This window comes from Manduca sexta, chromosome 4 (assembly GCF_014839805.1).
Source record: "Manduca sexta isolate Smith_Timp_Sample1 chromosome 4, JHU_Msex_v1.0, whole genome shotgun sequence".
NCBI classification, from domain to species: domain Eukaryota; kingdom Metazoa; phylum Arthropoda; class Insecta; order Lepidoptera; family Sphingidae; genus Manduca; species Manduca sexta.
This window is the reverse complement of record NC_051118.1, coordinates 8,653,467-8,679,186: the sequence shown is the minus strand read 5'-3', so window position 1 is coordinate 8,679,186 and position 25,720 is coordinate 8,653,467. Positions and strand designations below refer to the sequence as shown.

General features: G+C 37.5%; 1 protein-coding gene across 1 annotated transcript in view; it reads left to right on the top strand.

Moving 5' to 3' along the window:
- The first annotated feature begins 1,648 nt into the window (after nucleotides 1-1,648).
- The window catches only part of LOC115443212 (facilitated trehalose transporter Tret1-like), a 68,749-nt gene continuing 44,677 nt past the window's right edge, over nucleotides 1,649-25,720 (top strand). The window contains exon 1 of the mRNA XM_030168533.2: nucleotides 1,649-1,939. Within this exon, the coding sequence (XP_030024393.2) occupies nucleotides 1,932-1,939 (8 nt within the window). The 5' untranslated portion in view covers nucleotides 1,649-1,931. The remainder of the gene's footprint in view (nucleotides 1,940-25,720) is intronic.

Below are 25,720 nucleotides of genomic sequence, written 5' to 3'. Positions count from 1 at the left end.
TATTTCCATCAATTCTATAGAATTTAATGACAGATTTGGATGTATCATGGAGGAGATATTTTTTTTAAATCAACATTTTTGGAACCAACGTTTGACTTCAATAAATTTGACTTATTGTATATGAGAGGTGATTGACTGCCTCTGTGGCGTAGTTGTATTACGCTGTGTCTGTAGTGTTGAAGTTCGGGTTCAATCCCCAGGTTGAGCTGTGATATTAGGTTTTCTTCTCAGTATCAGCTCGGAGTCTGGAATTGGTGTCCGATATGATGAAAGCTCGCCCCATCACACTCTTGGCACGGAATACACACGGTGGTAAGTGGGTGTATCAGTTGCGCCTCTGCCTACGCCTTCGGGGACAAAAGGTTTAAATAATGCCCGTGAAACAGTTTTTCCAGGATAAATATTTTCCCGAGATAAAAGTAGCCTACAGTACTCAACAGAAATGTAGCTTCCTATTAGTGAAAAAAAATTTCAAAATCGATTTAGTAATTCCTTAGAATGGCGCGTTTAAACAAACAAACTCTTCAGCTTTATATTTTAGTATAGCTAAGAGTCTATAAAGCATATTCACCATAGGAATAGGGATCATAATCCTACAAACAAGTTTTAAAGGCACTTCACATCAGACGAGACACATACTTACCTTCCTTTTATGTTATATTTACAAAACATACAATTGAAAAGCGTTTATGTTTCATCATCATCATCAGCCGCAGGATATGCACTGTTCCATGGGCCTCCCCCAAAGATTTCCAGATCGACTTGGAAACGGCCCGCATCCAGCGACCTCCTGCAACTTTTATGAGGTCATCTGTCCTCGTGGTTGGACGTCCGATACTGCACTTGCTAGTTCATGGCCTCCACTCTAGAACCTTCTAGCCCCATCGGCCATCAGGTTTGCGAGTTATGTGCTCGCCCATTGCTACTACAGCTTGCTAATCCAATGGGCTATCGGTGACTTTCATCCTTCTACGGATCTTCTATTTCTGATTGAATCACGTAGAGAATTTCCAAGCAAAGTCCCTTCCATAGCTCGCTGAGCGACTTACTACAGTTACATTTACTTACATTAACATATTCATTAGGGTTTATTTTGCTAAATGCCTTAAAATTTATAAAAATATATATAGACTCCAAGTGACAACCCTAGGCAAACTGTTGCTGGGCGACCGCCCCGACGGGAGCCAATCGCGCTTACACTGAACTAGGTTTCACACGTGGAATTGTATAGAGTTGTCCATTGAGATCCTCTTGAAGGATCTAGAACTTTCTAGAAGTTACTGGCGACAGTTGAAGAGGTAATCGTGCTTTCAGTAAATATTTTGCATCACACGTGGATGGGTACGGTTTTGTATTTTTTATTTTCTAGAACTTTGCAAAATTATGTAGAAAGGAGGTTATTAGCAGAGATTATAATCAAATTAACTGGGCGGTCGCCATATTTAGGTTAGGTACTTACGCATACTTCATTTTTTTTTATATCTTTGAATGACGAGACGAGCTTGCCGTTCGCCTGATAGTCAACTATACGACCGCCCGCCCATAAACAGTATAAACACCATCCAACACCTTGAATTACAAAGTATTGTTCGGTATTCCACTGCACTCATCATCCTGAGACATGAGATGTTATGTCTCATTATGTCCAGTAGTTACACTGGCTACAAATTAATTCAATTGTTCAACAATTGTCCATAATGTTCTTCTAAAGATCTATCATACGTTTTGAAGACATAAAACCATCTACAAATTGTCTACGTATTTTCCATTCATTATTCCTAATGTACTTTGTAAATCCGATACTACCCGCCCCATAAACGATATAATATCACTAACAACTCTATATAGATCTGTAACACCCTCGCACAACAGGCGTCAGTACTCCTCTCTCGCTGAGAGGGAAAGGACGCCTCAGTAAGGAGGGCGCGGACATGCAAAGGTACGAGAAATAATAATAATTATCCATTAAAAATAATGAATAAATTAAATCCGTCAATTAAATTTCGTAAATCAGGACACAAAAGTACCAGGAGAAGATAAAACGCAAGAGTTAAACGCGTAGTGGCAAATTGATAGATGGATGTCCTCGCATCTCGTTAGGATGAAATTGTGTTCGGTTATTATACCCTGGTAATTGCTAGGTCATTATCATTTCATTTTTGTGGTGAATTACTTTTTTTTCGCGGTTTGCTGTTTCTTCAGGTGAGTTTGCAATTGTTTTTTATTCGTGTCTAAGGTAAAAAGAAAGGCATATCATTTTGAAAGACGTATGACATTATGCCACCATGTTGTTATTGGAATTAAAAAATATATATCTCGATTTAAATTATTTTTAAAGTTCGTTATTAGAAAACATAGTACATTTTCTATCCTTCAAGTTATAATATATATTTTTGTTATATATAGTAAACATTGTAAATAATATAAATCTATGAAACAAAATTTAGGAGAATTTTACGAATGACTAAGAAATATAGTACTGAAGAAAGGATAAATCATAAAAGAAGCTCTACAAAGAATAAAAAGAGGTGGATCCTAAAAAGATTTTATAACCGAAGTTTTCTTTCCTGTGAGAGTTTGCAATATATCATTTCTAAGCCCGTTTTCACTTACAATAACATGTATGTACTATATACTAGCTTTTGCACGCAGTTCTACTTACATATCTGCACATCTGAGAAGTTCTCTAAAGGAATTTCGAAGGTGTGTGAAGTTTACTAATCCGCACTAGGCCAGCGTGGTGGACTAAGACCTAATCCCTCTCAGTAGTAGAGGAGGCCCGTGCCCAACAGTGGGACAGTATATAATACAGAGCTAATATTATTTATACAAAGCTGAATAGTTTGTTTGAACGCACAAATCTCAAACCATATTTGTTTATAATAGGAAGCTACATTATTCCTATGTGCTATAAGTGTTTTTAACCCGAAAAAAACATATACGCAGAGATTCAGGCAAAAACTATTTAATAATATTACTAAACTAGTTACCAAGAGACGCCTTTTTTAAATATTTTTAGAAACAATTATGTAAATGCTTTTCAGTATTACCTTTACGAAAATACTTTATCGTATATGATAAGTGCTTATGATATTGCTTTCAAAATCCTATCCCGGGAAAAGATTTGCCAGCGCTCGGATGAATCTGCTTTTGTGAAATAATTTTCGGTATCAGAGCTGTAATTTCAGAGATTAGGTCGTTTTAAAACCTCTTTCAGTTAAGATGGTATAATAAGGTACATTTTATAAGTACTTTGTTAACCGATTTCAAAAAAGGAAAATCTTAATTTGATTTTTGTGTTTGTTACCTCAGAAATCTGTAATTTTGAATGTATTTGACAAATTATTCATTTATTTAAAAGGATATACTTTCAGATTAATACCTTGTTTTTTTTTTTTAAATTGGTTCAGTACTTCGGTTATTAAACCGAAATAACTGAAATAAATATGTCGTCCAAGTACACGAAATTACGAATTTTGCTTACATGTGACATTTTCAATTGGGTTGTTGCATTGGGAAGCGGCGATAGCCTAGTTGGGTGTGGAACGTACTGCCAAGACGAATGTCCGCAGCTTCAAATCCCAAGGGCACACACCTCTGTTTTTTTCTAAAATCATGTGTGTATTCTTTGTGAATTTATCATTCGCTTTAACGGTGAAGGAAAACATCGTGAGGTAACCTGCACATCTGAGAAGTTCTCTATAGGAACTTCGAAGGTGTGTGACGTCTACCAATCCGCACTAGGCCAGCGTGGTGGACTAAGGCCTAATCCCTCTCAGTAGTAGAGGAGGCCCGTGCTCAGCAGTGGGCAAGTATATAATACAGGGCTGATATTATTATTATTAAATTATTTTTGGGTTTCAGTCGTCTTTAAAGGCGGAATTTTTTAATACGGGCATGGAAAATGACCCCACTGTATAATGGTAAGTAGAGTGAAGTCCAATAGAATGTTGACTGACGAGAGATGATTACCCCTCGACAGTCGACACAATTTTGCCGGCCTGTTGGTACCGGATATACTCAGGCTGATCCCGGAACGCGACACTTACGTGGGCCACTATGGCGGGTTTTAACGCCTTATGTACGATGATCGCTATCTGGGCGGATATAAATATATCCTACGACCAGCTACGGCATAATTTTGTTAAATAGCATTTATTTCAAGTAATGAATTATGTTTCTGGATCAAGTATTGTGACCACTTCGATGAAAGTGGTATGCGCTTTACCGAGATTCTTAAGTCTAATTTAGTCTTTGATCATCTAGGAAATGGTCTGAGCACAAAATTTTATCGAAATCGGTTCGGCTAACTTCTACTTTATTTCTAACACCCAAACATTTTCACAAACTTTCAGATTTATATCAGACTAGCTTTTGCTCGCGTATTCGCCCGCGTGAAGGAGTTTACCGTGTCTCGGTATATATTTTCCTGATATAAAGCCTATAACCTTCCCAAGGTCTTAAACTATCTCCATATAAAATTTCATAAAAATCCGTTCAGTAGATTTTGAGAAAATCAATAACACACAGACAGAAAAAGGACTTTGTTTTATATGTATAGATTGGGAGAAGATAACATAACGCCCAGCGAGCTACACGTGTAGTATTTGAACCTTGAACTTCCACATTACAATAAGTTTAAATGCGTTTACACTCTCATGCACGTTATGTCTAAATATATTTCACTTGCGGTACCGTTGTCATAAAAGTTCATATCAGCGATGTTTTTTTTGTATACGTGCACGGCAAAATGATCCTACTGAACCTGATGATAAGAGGTGTTTAATAGAATATCGACTGGCGAGAGATGATTATCACTCGGCATTCGACACAATTATATCGGCCTGTTGGAATCGGATATACACATACTTTTAAGAAGTCGTCTAACTGTAGTATTTATGTTTATTTTATTTATTTATTTAATATTTGGGAAACAAACAAAATATTAAATATAAATAATTAAAAAATGTGTTACAAAATCCAGCGAAGTTCCCACTAATAAATTATCAAGTATGGAAAAGTGAATAATGCCGTTAATTAAAATACAATGAAATAAATGTGACAAAAATAAAATAAAATCATATTCTAAAGAAAAAAAATATAAAATAAAATTATGCATAAATATCTGTCAACACATATAATATTTTTTTATATTCCTTACTTTGGGAGCAATTATATTTCCACTGACCAAGTTTAATTCCAAACTACGGTCTCATATTGATCAGAAAAATCTAACAAAATTATCCGATATGTGATTGAAGTCCAACAACTTAAAGCGAAAGTCGCATCGCAAAACAACTGCATCAACTGACATTTATAAGGAAGACTAGCTTCCGCCCGCAGCTTCGCCCGCGTGGATTTCGGGTTTCAAAAATGGAGAAGGTGCTCAATTTGTCAGGATGTTTTTTTTAATTTATGGTGGTATGCAGGTGGTCCGATTGTCCGGTCAGGGTCTGATGATGGGATCCTGGTGAAATCGAAGGAACTTTTAACCATTAAGGTTGCACACGAAATGACGGAAGCTTAAAAATGGAGTAACTTCTCCCGTTTTCCCAACATTTTCCATCACTGCTATGCTCCTATTAATTGTAGCGTGATGAAAAGTATACTATAACCAGCTCAGGAGTATGAAAAATAATTGTACCAAGTTAAGTTAAAATCCGTCGAGTAGTTTTTGTTTCTATAACGGTTATACAGACAGACAGACAAAAATTTTACTAATTGCATTTTTGGCATCAGTATCGATCCCTAATCACCCCAGTTATTTTGGAAATATATTTCATGTACAGAATTGACCTCTCTACAGATTTATTATAAGTATAGTTATGCAAAAGTAGCTCAAAAATTGTCCATAACGAAAACATGCATTTTAAAGAGTAAAACAAAAGAAATAATATCGTGAAGCCAACCAAATAACTAATGATATATTAAATTTTGTGACTGTTCAATTTAGTCGGGTCCGCGATATCACTTTTGTTGAGTTTCAGAACGCGACATTAAGTACATTATTATATTCTGTGCTCCAACGCACACTGCTTTGATGTTAGGAACACACCTACATTGCTTAGACAACAGTGAACTTTATACAATAGCAATAAAGCTGAAATTGACTCTACGTATTAGTTAGAAAACGTTTGTATGGGAAATAGAAAAATGCTGTTTTGAGGATTTTCCCGGCAATTATTCGAATTTTTCTCACCTTTTAAACCTTCCCTAGACCTCCACGAATAATTCAAGACCAAGATAAGATAAATCCGTTCAGCCGTTCTCGAGTTTTAGCGAGACTAACGAACAGCAATTCATTTTTATATATATAGATAAAAACAAAACAAACACTTCACGCCTTTATCTCCAAAGAAGTAGGCAGAGATGCAACGAAGATACCTTTATCTGCAAGTTTTTTTTTTCTTTACTAATCTTTCCATGAGTTTACAATTTCACATACTAGCTAAGTACATTAGTTCACATTGAGGGGGTTCCGCTAATTGACATGTTATTCACCCATAATGATTTCTTATGATTACGCGAATGTTAGACATTGAAATAAAAACTATTTAACGGATTTTATCGCCCCCTATAAGTCCCCCCGTGACCATGAAGGCTGCAGTCTTCGAAACGTCGGGAGTAAATAATAATATAAAATACCGCGATAAAATCCGTTAAATAGTTTTTATTTCAATGTTATTCACCCCCCCCGCCCCCCCACCTGCAAGAGGTTAAAAACAACTAAGCTACCCACTATCCACCATGTATGTTCCCTCCCATAATATGATGGAGATCGATATCGCCATATCTGACATAAACAGACGCAGAAATATGTATTTTTAGTATACTCTGATAAATGTAAATCAAAGTATTATGCTAGCGGGCGACGAGTGAAGAGCTCTTGAGTGCTCGCTGCCACTTCAGAACCCGATGGAGGGACGAGACGTGTAAAAATTATGTTTCATAAAAGACGTGTCGCCGATGTTTCAATCTCTTTAGATGATGAATTTATAGAATTGCTTTTTTAGTTATTGTCACCGTTGGCGGACTCATGTCCAATGTAGTCTGTAACAGTGGTTTTAGCATTATTTGTCAGTCAAAACCGAACACAAACACGCATTTACTGGTGGTAGATCTCTCACTCTAACTATTGGACATAATAAGACTTAACATCTCATGTCTCAGGATGGCGAGTGCAGTGGAATACCAAACAATAGTTTGTAATTCAAGGTGTTGAATGGTGTTTCTACTGTTTATGATCGTGTCGCTTACTATCAGGCGAACGGCAAACACATCTCGTCATTCAAAGGGATAAAAATACGGTTTTATGCCCAACACATTCACTTTTCTATATGTATTCCGTCCCATGAAGTGATAGGGGAGTCATTCGCCACATCAGGCACAAATTCCACACTCTGGACTACTAGTAAGAAGAAAAGTCAAACAACTTTTCCCGACACGGGATTCAAACCCGAAGATTTGAAGGTCTCGACCTAAGAGCAGAAATCTAGTGCGTACGCTTTACAACTAGGTCACCATTATATCACCAAGGTAAGGGAACATAGTAATTAAACATGAGAGTATAATAAAAGCATTAGCATCAAATTAAAACTTATTCGTTCGTAAAATATTCATCAGTTCCAAATTTAAAACCAAATCGAAACCGTTAAATTCATGAAAATATTCTCCATTCGAAATACAAAGATTTTCGTTTTTAAAGATCTTTTCGCGCGCATTCCATTGTTTCCATATTCGAATGGACCAATGAGGCGGCGGCGTTAGTCCTTGAGCTAGTTGCTTTTGTTATGCCGGAGCGACTTAATCATCCAGCCGGCTGCGTTATAACAATTCTTACTTTGAATAAGCTTGCCTTTCACACATGATAATAGTAGTTTTAGTTTCTATACTATAACTGGAAATGAGAATATAAGTAAGATCTTTCGTATGCAAAAAAACAAAAGCAATTCTAACTGCGGACCCAGCAGAGGAGACATTGTCGATAAATATTTTTTGATTTCGACCTGATAAATTTGAAAAACGGCGATAGCCTAGTTGGTTGTGGAACGGACTGCCGAGACGAATGTTCGCAGGTTCAAATCTCAAGGGCACACTCCTCAGACTTTTCCAAAAAAATATGTGTGTATTCTTTGTGAATTATCGCTTGCTTTAACAGTGAAGGAAAACGTCGTGAGGAAACCTGCATACCTGAGAAATTCTCTATAGGAATTTTCGTGAGTGAGTGAAGTCTACCAATCCGCACTCGGCTAGCGTTGTGGACTAAGGCCTAATCCCTTTCAGTATGAAGCTTTAAAATGAAGGTTTTGTGATCGACGCAATCAAATAGCTTAGAAAAATCACAAAAGACCCCTAATGCATCCTCGATCTCTCCTATCTAACAGAGCTTTGACTAAACCAAGCTCAGTATCTTGCGTGTATCTACCTTTTGTTTGTTTCTTTTTACCGCCAAGCAGCAGTATGTTCTCCAGGTTTGAAGAAAGTTCTGGCAGTGTAATTATTGAAGATTATCAAATTTAGGGCCTTAATATTAAATCAATGTGACCTTTGAGTGAAATATTAAGTGGACATTTAAGGTACGGATCTATTTAATAAACAATACTTGAGCTATCATGTATCAACGTGAAATAAACTATATGTTTTGATCGCGTTGTGAAACAGCAAAATCCTTTGACCGCGTTGTCTATTGTAAGCAAGAAAATAAGTAGAATTATTTGACAGCTGAAGAAGATCGTACACCCGAGTCTATGACCTATGTGTTGCTGAAAAAAAGGGTATTGAAAGACAAACGAACAAAATTGATCCTATAATGTAGAAATATAGAATACTAGATTTAACTCGCGGCTTCGCCCGCGTGAAGGAGTTTGCCGGAATAATTTTGGTTTCCGACTTACTTGATATGTATCGTTGTATTATGACCAAATTACACAAAATTATTATAAATTGTATCCTATGTGTTTTTCTGGTATATAACCAATATTACTGTAAAGTTTCATCCAAATCCGTACAGTAGTTTTTTTGTGAAAGAGGAATAAACATACATAAATACGTCCATCCTCATATACCTTCCAATTTATAATATTAGTAGGATAGATAAAGAGATATGGAAACTTACAAAAGAAAAAACAATGCATCCTGACTAGGCAATAACTGACCGACAACCTTGCTAATTTATTTTAGCCTACCTCGCCTTACCTTAATACAAAAATCTTGTATTACTCCCAGATATCGGATTCAAACCCAAAACCTCAACCGTACCGTAGTAGTCGTAGTCGTAGTCTATAACATGCCACGCAATACAACTACGGCACCAAAACAATTAAACATTGTACTGTAGGTAGAAAATAGTAGAAAATATTGGATTTGATTACCGTATCTCGTTCAGTCCATGTATCTTAACACCTTTCCCTTTTGCTACTCATCTTCGCACATTTGATGACAAAATCACATTGTCTCAGTTTCGCTATGTATTTTTCTACCACTTAACTAGCCCAATTCTGGTAGAAACGCAAACCTCTTTAATTTGAAAACTGTCCCAAACTTTGACCATTGTTTACCGAAAAACGTAGAATATTATAGCCAAGTCTCAAATGCGACTGTCGCTTCATCAACTTTAATTGATCTCGTGCATTCATGGTTTAAGATTCATTTGACATCCATATCTAACCGTCGCCAAGGGGCTATTTCAAACAGGTAAAACTGTATCGATTGGCGAAAGTAATCATCCGTCAAATAAACACTCAACACCAGTGGCGAAGTGTGACATTTTTCAAAAGGTAAAACCATGTAAAAAAAATGCCCTAGTAATGGTAACGAGGGTAATTTAACAAAAATCAAAATCTAAGACAAACAATATGTAGAGTTGTGTTGTGGAAGTTAGTAATGTATGGGAGTCACAACTCTAGCTATAATGAAACTTCGAAGATGGCACTGAATATGTTGTATTTCAAAACTCCAGAGTACGTTTAATACACAGTGGCGTACTTAGGTGGTAATAGTAACAAATCGTAAGACGTACTAATAAACAAAGGCGTACGTTGCTTTTATATGGGAAGTATGGTGTGACACAGCGTTCTCGCGCAACTACGCACGTGCACATAGCTGCGCAAGTGTGTGTGTCCCAACACATAATAATAATATAAAAGGGAAGCCGGTATCGGGTCGTATAGACGGTTCGCCACTGCTCAACACTATCTGGACTCTACTCTACTTACAAGTGCAGACGAGTCATTTGCCGCTTTGCCTCTGCTCAACACTATCTGGACTCTACTCTACTTACAAGTTCAGACGAGTCATTTGCCGCTTTGCCTCTGCTCAACACTATCTGGACTCTACTCTACTTACAAGTGCAGACGAGTCATTTGCCGCTTTGCCTCTGCTCAACACTATCTGGACTCTACTCTACTTACAAGTGCAGACGAGTCATTTGCCGCTTTGCCTCTGCTCAACACTATCTGGACTCTACTCTACTTACAAGTGCAGACGAGTCATTTGCCGCTTTGCCTCTGCTCAACACTATCTGGACTCTACTCTACTTACAAGTTCAGACGAGTCATTTGCCGCTTTGCCTCTGCTCATCACTATCTGGACTCTACTCTACTTACAAGTGCAGACGAGTCATTTGCCGCTTTGCCTCTGCTCAACACTATCTGGACTCTACTCTACTTACAAGTTCAGACGAGTCATTTGCCGCTTTGCCTCTGCTCAACACTATCTGGACTCTACTCTACTTACAAGTTCAGACGAGTCATTTGCCGCTTTGCCTCTGCTCAACACTATCTGGACTCTACTCTACTTACAAGTTCAGACGAGTCATTTGCCGCTTTGCCTCTGCTCAACACTATCTGGACTCTACTCTACTTACAAGTTCAGACGAGTCATTTGCCGCTTTGCCTCTGCTCAACACTATCTGGACTCTACTCTACTTACAAGTGCAGACGAGACATTTGCTGAGCCCGTACAAAAACAATAATACGATTCCCACAGGGTTTTACAAACCGGTCGAGTAGAAATATGAATTAATTTACAGTAAAAATATTGTTTTTTTTTTTATTTCAACAAATTCAGCTTTTGCCGATCGTCGTGTTTATTTTCAACAATTTTCATACTCCAGACATATTAGTACAGGTTCCCTGGTACACTTTTCATCGTTTATTACTATCAAGCTGATTTTTCGTGAGTAGACGCCCAAGTTTTCCCTTACAGTAATGTTGGTAAATGGTAGCTTATTTATTACTAACCGAATTTTTCTTTGTTAATTGTCGAGATGCATAATAATAAGATAATAGAAAAATTCGGTTAGTAATAAATTTTAAAATTCGTCAAATCAACATATTTTATCCTGTACTATATAATTCCCAATTTTATAAACTTTCTCCGTGCTTTAGTAGTCTGTCCTTCAGTTTTATTGTAAACGTAAGGAAGCAAGATTGTAGTTTTACAAGCGCCTTTGCCACGTGCATCCGCGCCATTTCCTCCGAGAGCTTATATCCGTTGGATGTGATGTAAACTTTGAATATGACTTCTGTCTAGTTTATTTCCCTATCTTATTTAGTGTTTTACACAAGTTAAAACCAAACATGACCACGTTGAATTATAAGAAGACCGTAAATTGAACTCAAATAAACTTTAGTGAGATTTGCATTACTTTTTTAACACACATAGACAACATTACGCATTTATCCCCGAAGGGGTATGCTGAGGCGTAACTAGAGCACTTTTCGCCAAGTGTGTTCCGTCCCATGATGTAGGGAGCGAGCCTAAATCGGGCACAAATTCCAGACTCCGGGCTGATACTGAGCAGAAATACCCAAATATCATTTTACCCGACCACTTGCATGCACTACAACTACGCTATTGAAGCAGTCTACTTACTTCATTACTCTTTTAAGACATAACTATTTCAATGTCAACTGAATATTCTCTGGAGAGAGTGTCTGTTCCATATCAACCTGGAATCTGAAATTATGACTTGAACAGCAATAGTAATGCTGGTGGTAGGATTCTATCCCCCTCGACAGCATTCACCGCACACAAGGTGTAAAACCCACTATAATGGCCCACGTAAGTGTCGCGTTCCGGGATCAGCCTGTGTATAACCGATTTCAAACAGGCCGGCATAATTATATCGACTGGCGAGGCATAATCATTTTTGTCACACTATCTGGATTCTGGACTACGCTTACCATGGGGTGGGTCACTTAGCCGTATAAAAACATCACTACAAATTTTTTATACATCTTCACTTTCTCTGGGAAGGTTAGATGGCGTGATATGAAAGTGTTCAATGTTCATATATGTATAATAATAATATCGGCCCTGTATCATATACTAGCCCACTGCTGAGCACGGGCCTCCTCTACTACTGAGAGAGATTAGGCCTTAGTCCACCACGCTGGCCTAGTGCGGATTGGTAGACTTCACACACCTTCGAAATTCCTATAGAGAACTTCTCAGATGTGCAGGTTTCCTCACGATGTTTTCCTTCACCGTTAAAGCAAACGATAAATTCACAAAGAATACACACATGATTTTTTAGAAAAGTCAGAGGTGTGTGCCCTTGGAATTTGAACCTGCGGACATTCGTCTTGGCAGTCCGTTCCACACCCAACTAGGCTATCGCCGCTTCCCAATGCAACAACCCAGATTACAATTTTGAAACGTGTTTAATTACAACCGTAATACGAGCCTGTTTGATTGCAGCGAGAAATCAACGTCATTTCGGACGTGGCAATGATGTATCGGGTCATTGTAGCCTCCCTGTGCCACCCTTGTATAGAAATATAGCCTTACTCCCCCATTTTACTGGTATTAAAATAGCATACGATGGTAGTTATTAGATATAGTTTTATTCCGATCTTTTCTAAGGGGTTTAAATTCCTACCTGCCTCGGTGGCGTAGTTGTATTGCATGCCCGGTACAATAGCGCTCTGAGGTCCTGGGTTCGAATCCCGGGTCGGGCAAAGTGATATTTGGGTTTTTCTGCTCAGTATCAGCCCGGAGTCTGGAATTTGTGCCCGATATGGCGATAGGCTCGCCCCCTATCACATCATGGGACGGAACATACTTGGCGAAAAGTGGGTGCCTTAGTTGCGCCTCTGCATACCCCTTCGGGGATAAATGCGTGATGTTATGTATGTATGTTTAAATTCCTATACAGATATTATCACCTATTTTTAAGCTTACACAAAGAGAATTGGAATATGATAAAATTATCACATAAAGTAGCATTAATAATAACCAGTTTTATGTATAAAATGGCGTTGTAGCTTAAATAATTTATGACAAAAAAAATATTTTCGTGACTCCTCGCAAAACCGTCCGAAATTAGCCGAACGCACTCTAGCACACCCTAAATATAGTACAATACCGTATATTATAGTAAGTTTAGCAAACATACTAAGAGGGCTATTATGGCGGGTTTTATACATTGTGTACGGTGGTCGATATCTGGACGGTTACAAATATCCTACCATCAGCAGTTATTGCCGATCTGGGCCTCAAACCCCGACATCCTAGTACTCAGTCCCTACACTGCCGCTACACCACAGAAACGTTTAAAATACAACCAACCGTTAAAACCAATGTCACTCGTTAGCAACTGTAATGAAGAAATTCTTTAGTTTTTCTCATTTCCTGCCGACCATTTCGAGAGAGAAACTTTTTTAATTTCAATAAAGAGTCTTTCTTTGAGAATGTTTGGGTAATTGAAATGCCTTTTATTTGAATTAGGTTATTGTTTTCAGTGTTTACTTGCTCGAGGTGGACTGAAACAGTAGAAGTTAACTTTATTATTGTGTTTCGAATATTTCTGCTCAGTATTTTTTATACGTGGACGAAAAAGTGACTCCGCTGCATCTGATGGTAAGTGGCGTGGGGTCCAATAGAATGTCGGCTGACGAAAGATGATTACCCCTCGACAGTCGACATAATTATGCCGGCCTGTTGGAACCGGATATACACAGGCTGATCCCTGAACGCGACACTAACGTGGGCTATTATGACGGGTTTTAACACCTTGTGTACGGTAGTCGCTATTCGGGCGGATATAAAATGTATCCTACCACCAGCAAAATATCAGCACGGAGTTTGGAATTGTGACCGGTAAATGGTAAAAGGACTTCCGTTACGTAGGACCTGACAACAGTCAGAAAGTAGATGTGTTACATTACTACACCTGAAAAAGCAAAAAAGATGTATTTTTTGTAGTGACGAGTCCTTGGTGAACAAATGAACTGAAATAAATTTAGAAAAAAAATACATATAGAAAAAAATAAAAATCATATTTTTACAATATATCTCTGGTTGTTTTTTTTTATGAGGCAGACATTGTTTCCTTAAATTTTATAATGAAAATTCAAATAAAATTGTTGCACCGTATATCATGATTACCCTGTGATCCGGTCTTACCCAACTCACCAAAGATGTTCCAACAGTCTAAGACCAATCACGCTAAATCAAAACATTAGTACTATCTCGCTATGTTTATTTATATTTGTTAAATTTTATGTTTGAAATTGTTGTTAATGAAAATGTAAGTGTTTTGGTGTCAGTACTGTAAACTTACATTAATTTGTGATAAATAAATAAATAAATAAATTTTATTCATAAAAAATAAAAGCTATATCTCTTTGCCACAATAAACCCTAATTTTCCCGTTTTATGTCCCGACTCCCGACTTGCGGTTAATATGAAATATGTGCGCTTAGCGTTCGGCATAACAATAAAAGCAGGTCTTTTAGGCACACCCAAACGTGCCGTGTCGGAGCCGAGGCGAGAGAGTGTCTTATAAATACTATGTACCGGAATGTACTTATTGGTAGTAGGTCTCTTGTATGCGAGGAGCCGTCTGGATAGGTACCACTCTGCCGTGCTAAGCGCTAATCGGTATGTCAGGGAAACCTTATTTTGAGATAATCGAAGTTTTGTAAATTAAGTTTTATAGTTTTGTAAGTAAAACTGAAACAGAGAAACTATTTTAAAGTTTTTTTAACTAGTTCTAAACAAAATACCGTTGTAAAGGTAAGTTCATTGGATGGGTATTTCTTTAAACGACGACATAAAAATCAAGATATATTTTTTTTTAAGATACCGCTTTTGAGCTTAGCACGGCAGCACTGCCGTCTTCATTTCCACCGCAAAGCAACAGTGTGCATGCACTGTTGAGCTCCAGTTTGAAGGAAATTATAACGTAATTACAGGCCATTAGTGGCGAAAGTTGAAATTATCCGAAAAGGAACTCGACACAACACATTATAGGTACTAATATGCATGAATATTGTCTATATCGTTATCGTGCTGATGATAATAAGATTCTACATAAATTCTACGTAATGGGAAGCCGACAGAAATCGGATGAAACTGACCCTTAGCCACTGTTGGGCATTATCAGACTTAACATATTAGGGGCCGTTCAAGTATTATGTAACGCAATTTGGCTTTTACGATGCGTTACAGGGGCGGGAGGGGGGTTTCTATAAAGCGTTATGTAACATTGTTTTTTTTTTTAATTTTAAAACAATAACAAAGATATTTTAGTGACTTTCCGGTATATTTCAAAAATCTTTAAATTTGCGTTACGTAATACTGGAACGACCCCTTATGTCTCAGGATGACGAGCATAGTGAAGAGGTACGCTGTATTTGAAATTATGTTTTGTATCGTGCTGTTACTGAAGAGCATAACTCTTCATGTTATTCAATTTAAATACCAAGAAAACTGAATCTAGGGTTAGAGTGCTTGACGGGCGACGTCCTTTGGTATAACTAAATCTGTGAGGCGAGAGGCTTCAATAAACCTTATGGGTGTTATTGCATCTATTACTAATGAGGAGGTGTTATCGATTTTGCCCGCGTTAAAAACCTTTCCCGCCTCCAAGTTTAAATCATTGTAGCGATCCATGGCGCCATCTGTATACCGCGAGCAAAAAAATCAGAGAAAAACAAATCAATTTTTTAATATGAGACCAACCGGGATAAAAATATAATAAGTGCCTATAAGTTAATGCAGTAAATGCTTTGCCTTTGTGCCAAATTTCCTCCAAATCCGTTCAGCGGTTTTCAAGTTTATTTTGAACAAACATCAAAACCAAATATCTTAATAATCACATTTATAATATTAGTAAGATTTGTTTATAACCTTAAATATGTTGAAATTAAACTACTTTTCGGATTCTATCGCGGTTTTTTATATTTTAGTTTTCTCCCGACGCGACGTATCGAAGACCTTGCAGCCTTTTTCAGCCTTAAATATGTTATCTTTAACCACACGGTCCCTGCTCCCTGAACGTGAAACAACACTTAAACGAGTAATCTCTTTAACAGCGCACGTTCCCTTCCCTGGCCCAACTCTGAACATGAGACTACATTTAAACGAATAATCCATTCGCCGAAGGGTCGGTTAACAGTTCGTTAAATCTGACATCCAATTAATTGTCGAATGAAATCCTTTGAGCTGTATTATACTGGGTTTGGTCGACGTGTTAATGTTTTAAAATTGTAAAAGTGCAGAGGTATTTCGCTGTTTTTACAAGCTTTTATTTGACTTGCTATCTGTGTATGCAGAGCAGTGGCGAAAGGTCCATATAATCCGATGCCTACGTTTCCTTTCGTAACTTATGTAAAATATAATTATTATTAAAAACATCAGTCATACCAATATGTTGCTTCGGGTTACATTTTGAAAAATGTCACCCTTTATCACTGATGCAGAGGCGGCCTCAGACGGAGGGTAACCGGGCATCTGTCCAGGGCCTCGCGCTTACAGGGGCCTCGGTGCCTTGGATGGTCTTTTTTTACAATCTTACCGACGAAACTATTAAAACCGGGTAACTTGTTCCGCGCGGGTACCTCGTCTTTCTTTTTCGCTTTTGCCTGAGACCCCGCGTCGTTTAGAGCCGCAACTATATTATGAATCTTTGTTACTGAATTTAAAGCAGTTATCATCAACCGACTGAGTATAATTTTGAATACACGTTTAGATTGGATGACTATTCATAACTAAATGTTTTGATACAAAATTATGACAATAAAAAACATGAAAAAAAATATTAAATTTAGTATCTTAAACTAATATTAAAGTTTGTGCGTGTGTTATGATATCACTGATTGTCGGTCTAAGATCATCTTCTAGCATCATATTCTGTTGAACTTAAATTTATTCGCTCTCAAACTGCGTCATATAGCTAAAAAGCAACATTTCTTTCTGGTATTTATAGTTGAAATTGATGTTACTTTTAATTTCAATATTTGTGGTGGAAAACTATTTACTTGCGGTCGATTCTCATTTGTAGCGAATTGCTTTCAGTCTATATAGGTGCAGTTTACTGGCATGGTAACTTTTAATTGGAACGTCGGTTTTCTATAGGTCAAACACAAATTGACCGGTTTGGTTTGCTGGTGGTAGGATATATTATATCCGTCTAGATAGCGACCTCCATACAATGTTATAACCTGCCATAGTGGTGCACGTAAGTGTCGCGTTCCGAAATCAGTTTGTATATATCCAGTTCCAACAGGCCGGCATAATTGTAGCGACTGTCGACGTGTAATCATTTCTCGACGACAAAATTGTAAAAAGGTACACATGAGCAATTATGTAGTGAATTTCTAATAATGGCGCTAACATAGGGTTGGACAGGGTGTGCAGGACTGTTTTTTCCAAACCGTCTGATCATCGACGTAATCCTTTACATTATAATACCCCTTTGACATTAACTCGCGCTTAACATGACACTTAAATTTGTAGCCGGGCAAATTGGTTAGTTCAAAATGAATTTTATTATAAACTTTAATACAATTTGCTAGATAAGATTTATTTGTTTCACAGATCCTGATATTTGGAACAACTAGTTTATTCGACACGACATTCTATTCGACTCCACTCCATTTACCATCAGGGTCAGTAGGGGTCAATTTGCCGTCTCCATAAAAAAATAGTTACGCGAAACTATCCCTAGCAGTCTTAGACACTAGTCAGAGGAAGCCTGCAGCCTTTCCTGCGCCGAAATTGGTCACCGCCGAGTATTTTAGATCAACCCTTACACGTGGATCTACTAATTACTCAGTAAACGTTCCTTCAAGAACTTTTCAAAGGGTATAGCGAAAATGCTCTGCGGTTTTGTATAAACAATGTTGGTGCTCAAAAAGGAATGGAATTTTGGTTTTGTACAGCGTGTTTAAAATTTCTCTATGGCGCGTTTATAACTAAGTTTTGCTCACATCTTAGAAAGAAGCATTTATTCGCACAATATACTGGAAGGCAATCGCGAAGGGGTAAATTTTCCAAAAGGGAACAGGACACTCCATATAGAAAGAAAGAAATAAAAGAGTTTATATAGGGACTAATATATTATCATTGCGGTCTGCAGTCGGTTTGGAGTACATTTCTCGGATAATATGTCCATCTGTTTTGTATAAATAAATTAGTAAGCAACATCGAAATTAAACGAGTGGTCAGATTTTACTTGTAATAGGTCTCTCATATGTGAAATCCCGCCTGGGTAGATACCACCGCATTGTCTATTTCTGCCGCTACGCAGCAGTGTGCACTCACTGTTGTGTTCCGCTTTGAAGGACATTGTAGCGAGTGTAACTACTGGCCGTAATAAGACTTAACATCTCATGTCTCAAGATGGCGAGCGCAGTGGAATACTTTGTAATTCAAGGTGTTGGATGGTGTTTCTACTGTTTTTGGGCGGTCGTATCGCTTACCATCAGGCGAACGAGCTCGTCTCGTCATTGAAAGCAATAAAACAATATTGCTTATTAATATTATAACTAGCTTTTGCTCGCGACTCCATCTACATGTAAAAGTTTTCCGGGATAAAAGTACCGCATTATATTTTCCCGGGATAAAAAGCCTGTAGGAAATTTTGATTTTTTTAATTAAAACCTTTACATCACTCCTGAAAGCTATAGGTAGACAGACAGGCTGAAGGCCAACAACTCCTATAAGGCTTTAAGGTACCTAAGCCTAAAAACAATGCAACTTAAACAAGCGTGGAGGATTTCTCATCAGTTGTGTTTATTGTGTCGGCCGCTATCCTTTACGGCTCATTTAAATGGTCTTATAATATAAGGAATACATGGACTGGAAGATTATTCCATGACTTTATCGCGCGGAAAAGGTAAATGAATTTGGTTATATTTAAGGGAAAAATCGACCGGATTTTAGGTTACTAAAGGAGAATGCCCATTTTTGTATGAAAGTTGGGCTACGCTTGCGTCTGTACAAAACCTTCACTAAACTATAGGGAATATATCCTAAATCTTATATAAATTGAAAACAATTGGATATTCGATGGGAGTTCGGAGTAATCAGAATTTTTATAACTCGGTTATTTTGAGGTTAAGTATGGACTGCAATAATGTAAGGTAGAAAGTACACTGCGTGCCTAATTAAGTTCAATATTGCAGTACCTACTTAATTTTGCTAAAAACTTAAAACAATTATTGGACATTATTTTCACTTAGCTTTAATCGCCCTTTAAGAAACTGATGGGTATTAACATATCTGATGAGACGAAGCTCCAATAAAACTTCTAAGATAGTATGGCGGAATATTAGTATTTCCACTGAGCACATACTACCCGACCCTTTGTGTAAGTACATATTTTTCTGACTTATGACTTATTCTATTACATGGATTAACTTAATCTTTATTTTCACCTACCATTATCTCATTTCAATATGGCGTCAACACATATTGTAGAATAGATTCAGCTTAATTTTTATGACTGGCTGCATGCCTGACGCCAACCCTCTTTGGAGGATTCCGATCCCAGGCAAGTCATGTCAGAAACAACGAGATAAAATGTTGCTTGGCCTGGAAATCGAACAGGAACCCAGGAACTAACTTCACAGCCTGATTAGGCTAATAGTTACTTATCATAGGAAAAGAAAAATAAAACAAGAAATACGAAATCCGATGTATATTTTTATATAGATGTGTATTTTTGGGCTTTCCAGAAAACAGACAAGAACTTGTGGAAATGTGGCCGCAACACGCTTATAATACTGCTGAAGTGAGTGAATGACTTCTTGCAGTGCTGGTCGGGTCATGTCATGTCGTTGTTGTCTGTGAACCTCTTTATTAACTGATCTCCAGCAGGCAGCACAAATTCATTCCAGCCTTGAAACCTAAAATATAATGTAGAAGTTGAGTAAACATGTTCAGATTATTATTATTGTTAAACTGTTTTCTTTAGTTTTTGCATGATTTTTCCCACATTGTGGGTAGGTTAATAATAATCTACATAACTTACAAACTGGATAGCTTGTCTAAGAAATATACTTATCGTTGCTGTGGCACCGCAATGGTGCGGTTAATACACCGCCGGGATATGTCGTCTAGAGCCTAAAAGCCTTCCTTCTTAAAGTTCGGAACACACACTATACAACTTGTTCCTAACAGTGAATTTCTCGACTCAACATTAAAATACATAAGAATAACACTCCGATCTTGGGTAAAATATTTTAATAATGAAAAATTTCATTCTGACAAATCTAGTGTCAAAATGTCATTAATTTCAGTTGCCAGTGTAATAAAAATCAGTACCCATATATTTTATTTAATTAAAAATAAAGTCCAGACAAGTTTTAGCTGACTTTAGTATTTCTGTCAATGCAAGTACAAGTCGCCATTTGTTTGTTTTTAGAAGGATTAATATTTTATATTTTTTAAAATATATTTTTTTATAACAATATTTTTGTTTAATGAATAATATATTTAATCCATATATTATAGATTCAAATACGGGCACATTTATTATACAAAATATTTACTTTTTTATTCCATTTAAAAAGGGAATTTGTTATGAATTGGTATCAATTCGCCATATTGGCAGTTAATTATCCGGTGTTTGATTTGCAACAATTAAACAACTTTTTTTTTTCATATCTTTTAAACCCCTATTTGCTCATGAGTGAAATAAATACAAATGAAGTAATAATTAAAATTATGATTTTACATGGTTATTTGGTTAAGACGCATGACTGACGCAAAGATAGCCTGGTTTTGGGCATTATCCTTTAGCAACTTTTACAAATACTAAATTGGCAGATATTATGCGCCCAGAATGCAACGTCTAAATCAGTTTAGCAAAAGTTGCAAGGACCTTCACTCTATTTTTGGGGTAACTGATTATTTTTAACCTAAGCTTGATTATATTTAACTGAAATCTGATTAAATATAAACATTACCCTCTGGCCCTTCGGATTAGTTTTCACATTCCCCTGTCTGTTCTCTGGGGATCTGTTCAAAGTGTGTCTATATACCTTAATCAATTTCGCAGCCGTCCTCCATTCTAAATACGATCGATACTGACCTTTGAAAACCTTTTTCTCGAGAGTTTTCGCGTCACAACAACGTTCGAGTACCAGGCTCTCAGATGCGCGGCGGAGGTTTGATAACCGAGAGCTGTAAGTGGTACAAGACGGTGCTAAGTGGTCGTAATTTTTGTTTAAATTACACTTTTGTGTTATGTTTCCCTGGTATTTCGAGATTTGTCACATTTTTTAAGTTTTATTTATTTCTTTGTGGTTATTGTGTAATTTGTACCGTCGGTTCATCTAAGTTTGCTGGGTCCTCGGCTTCACGAACTTAAATTTATGACTGTAATATGAAAAAAGTTTGAGACCCTTAACTTTGTCGAGATGAAACAATAATTTTCGACACAAACTTTAATAATAAGATAAGCTAGTCGATCTCATAAAAAGGAGCAACAAGATATAGCATTAACAATTTACTATACATATTGGCGCTTATAATCTTGACAGTAGATGTCAATTCTCATAATACACAGTAATTACTAAATACACATAGTTCTAATGAAGTAATTTCAGCAGAATTGAAAACAATATTGTTTAACGACTTCAAATAAACCTCAAAATTATTTCCATACAATTTCATCTGAGTACAAAGGTGGCTCCATAGTCTTGCCGGAGTTCTCTGCAATTTAGAGGCAAGGTGAGACGAGAGTGTCTTTGCACTGTAGCCTGTTACGGTTGTATTAAAAAGCATACCAAAACGATCCCTACTACTACTTAATTTCATAGAAACAAAGTATTAGTGCGATTAGTATACGCAAGATAAATCAATTATAGACCGACAAAGACAAGTGTCATATAATCTTTCATAGTATTTCTGACTTACCTCCTTCGTACGACAATTTTCGTCCAATACTATACGTAATCTAATTTTTGAAATACCTATACAAGCAATGACTAGTCTGAAACTGAGTCTTTTATAGTACCAACGCTGTCTTGGCCGATTTGAAGTTAGTCAGTTATTACAACACCCGCTCGCTACATCTGTCGCCATCCACTAGTCCCCACTAACAATGGCTTTGTCGTCACTCGTGACAAACTTCAAGCCAGTGATTATTCGACTATAAGGTACAATATTCGAAATACGCGATTCGGTGCGCTTGGTTTCCACACTAAATACTCGCCCATGCTCGGGTGACATTTGTCGCGGCCCTAGGCACACAATTAAGTATGTATACCTCATGGTTGTTTACATTAAGGCCTATGAGGGCTAGCAAACATTTCCTGACCTTCTCTTTTCCTCTCATCCAAAACGGGTCCCCCCCCCCCACTTCCTTCCCCAGATATCCCCACCTAACTTTCTTCCAGGCCCCTGCAGTCGCTAAGCCCGGGGACTTCAGTGAACGCTGGACTCCCCCAGTGTTGACTGCGACGTCCGATACAAAAAAAACGCAACGCATGCGATGCGTTCCTTTACCGCACGTGTGGGAACGACCTTAAGTCACAGACTGCGTGCGTATTAATTTCATTAGCGCGTAGAAACGACTGTTCGGAGGGATTCGGAGGGAATAACGTCGTTACGTAGACGTCACGTGCCGTTTTGGTTTCATCTCGCTCTGGAAATTATTTTGAACTACTTTTGGAGGTTTTGTCTTAAATTAACCCGACGCGAATAAGGGTATATGTGAGATATTAAAACCTTTCCGGGGCGAGAGAGAGTGGGACGCAGTCACCTCCTTCTGCGAGGACGTGATGCTCGCAAAGGAGGTGGCGGAGCGGATACGGCGCCAAAGCGCCCAACGTCCCATCCGCCACGGCAGACGCACAAGACGCGGGCGTCGAACGTCTGCTGAGGATCGTCGGCCTCCGTAGGCGCGGACCGTCGGATGACGAGCATTGGGTAGCTCGTCGCCCGAAACACCCCAACGGCCCGTGTGTACGGCGCGTAGTGTTCCACGCGCGCCTCGAAGAGCAGTGTCAGTATAATTTGCGGGGCCCTTTAGGGCCGGTGCCTGCCTAGGTCTCAATGCCACCGGATCTTGGACCTAGGCACATAGGCAAAGGATGGGAACACCGTAGGTTCTTAGTCGGTAAAAGTCTGACACGCCCTCCCGCCCATCCCAAGGCGGGAGATAGTCAACTGACGATTTACCTACGTAAAAAAAAAAAAAAAAAGATATTAAAACCTTCTTCAATCAGCTCTAAAGAATCTTATCCGATCCGATTCCGATCCAATATTTTAAGTATTGTAAAATATAATTTAACAATACTTAAAATATTTCATCGGAGGCTTAGTTGTACTGCGTGCGTGGTACGACAATTATTCTGAGGTCTCGGATTCAAATCCCAAGTCAATCAATGTGATGTTGGGTTTTAATACTCACTATCAGCCAGTAGTGTGGATTTAAGCCCGATATGATGATAGTCCCCTATCACACCACGTGATGAAACACATTAGGCCCTGGTTGCACACCTGCCTACCCTTAGAAAATAAAGACTTTTTGTGTTTTGTAAAAAAAAAACAAAGCCCATTGTTTTTAGGTATCTAAAAACGCTCAGCAAAATGAAAAACTATTTCGCAGTTTAGTTTTGACGTCGCATCAAAAGCTCTGCTTTCGGTAACGTTTTCAAAGCTCGTGCTTTGTGGTGTCGAGAGCTTCGAGCCAGCCCGAGCACTCTTACAACGGCCGACTTAAGCCTATGTGCCTTAGACTTAAGACGAGACAATAGTCTATAGTTATGCAATATATTCCTAAGTTTGGCGCGCGACTCCACTTGTTTGACTTTACTTTTCGATACAAAAAAATACTTTGTGGCGTTCAATGTAAAATCTATTTCTATCACATTATGAATGTCGAGAAAACTTACATACTTGGCGAAAAGTAGATGCCCCAGTTGCACCTCTGCATATTCTTAGGGGTAATGGCGTGATATATGTTTTTAGTTTTAATTTTTTTCAATAAAAACTAGCTTTTGCTCGCGGCTTCGCCCGCGTGAAGGAGTTTTTCGGGATAAAAGTCCCACTATATATTTTCCCGGGATAGTAGCCTATACCCTTCCCAGGGTCTTATACTATCTGCATACCAAATTTTGCTTTCTTATACCACGTCTTATGTCACGTCCCGTTCCCGTGGGAACAGGATAAAAAATATCCAATGTCCGTCTCCTGGTTCTAAGCTACCTCTCCACCAATTTTCAGCCAAATCGGTTCATCCGTTCTTGAGTTATAAATAGTGTAACTAACACCAATTTCTTTTATATATATAGATTACATGTTAGGATAGGATTTGAATATATAATTACACTTAGATTACACTAGTTTTTGTCTGTGGATTTACCCGCGTGAATATGTTTTGCCGGGATAAATATTATATTCTCCCGAGATAAAAATTTAAAAGTAACTCAGGTTCCTATTACGGTATATATTTAAAAAAAAATCGGTGAATTAGTTTGTGAGATTAGCGCATTCAAACAAAATCTTCAACGTTATATATTAGTAAAGATTTAAGTCGAAGTCAATATAATATATATATATATATATATATATATATATATATATATATATTAATAATAACAGAACTCTTAATTGCATAACAAATAAACATAAATAATTTCATACATATTATTTAACCAGTCATAGATGCATCTACCTTGTTTATCTCTGCACCACCTTAAGCTCGACTAGTAGAAAATGCATTTACTTCTCTGTATATAAAATTTTAAATAAATCAATAAAAAAAAAAACACCAAAAAAAACATACAGAAAAATAGAAAACAAATATAAACCATAGTTCTATAATGGGCGCTTTTAAAACCATTTCAATATAACTACTTTAAAAGAATCTAAGAGTATCAAACTAAACTTGTTTAGTTTCCGATTTAAATTTATCGGACGGATTCGCTAAACAACTCTCTCGGGGTCTCTTTGACCCTCGGAATACACGGTTAGATACTGAAATATATTGAGTGTAGGAACGGCTTCGAAGGGTTACCTTATCTTAATATAAGCGTATTGTATAACAATTTATTGGGGGTCGATTGTATCCGCGCGAATATTAACTTTATCGTCACTGAGAAGCAGGGATAGGGTTGCCTTCGTCCATAGTTCTTATCTTAGACCATAGGACTTCGACGGAGTCGCGAGCGAAAAGTAATTCTTTATACTTACGTAACGAATACGTTATTTCAAAGAGAAAAAAAAAAAATTATCGAGCTGTTATTCATGGTTATTATTATAAAAAATCTCTCCTAATAATGATTTTTTATGTTTACGCGAATGTTAGACATTGAAATTAAACTAATTTTCCGGATTCTATCACGGTTTTTTGGCCATGTCCCCCCCCCCCGTGAGAAAAATAAAATCCAAAAAACCGCGATAGAATCCGGAAAATTAGTTTAATTTCAATATCTCTCCTAATGTGAAAATTACGGACTCCGTGCCCGTCACTCAATTT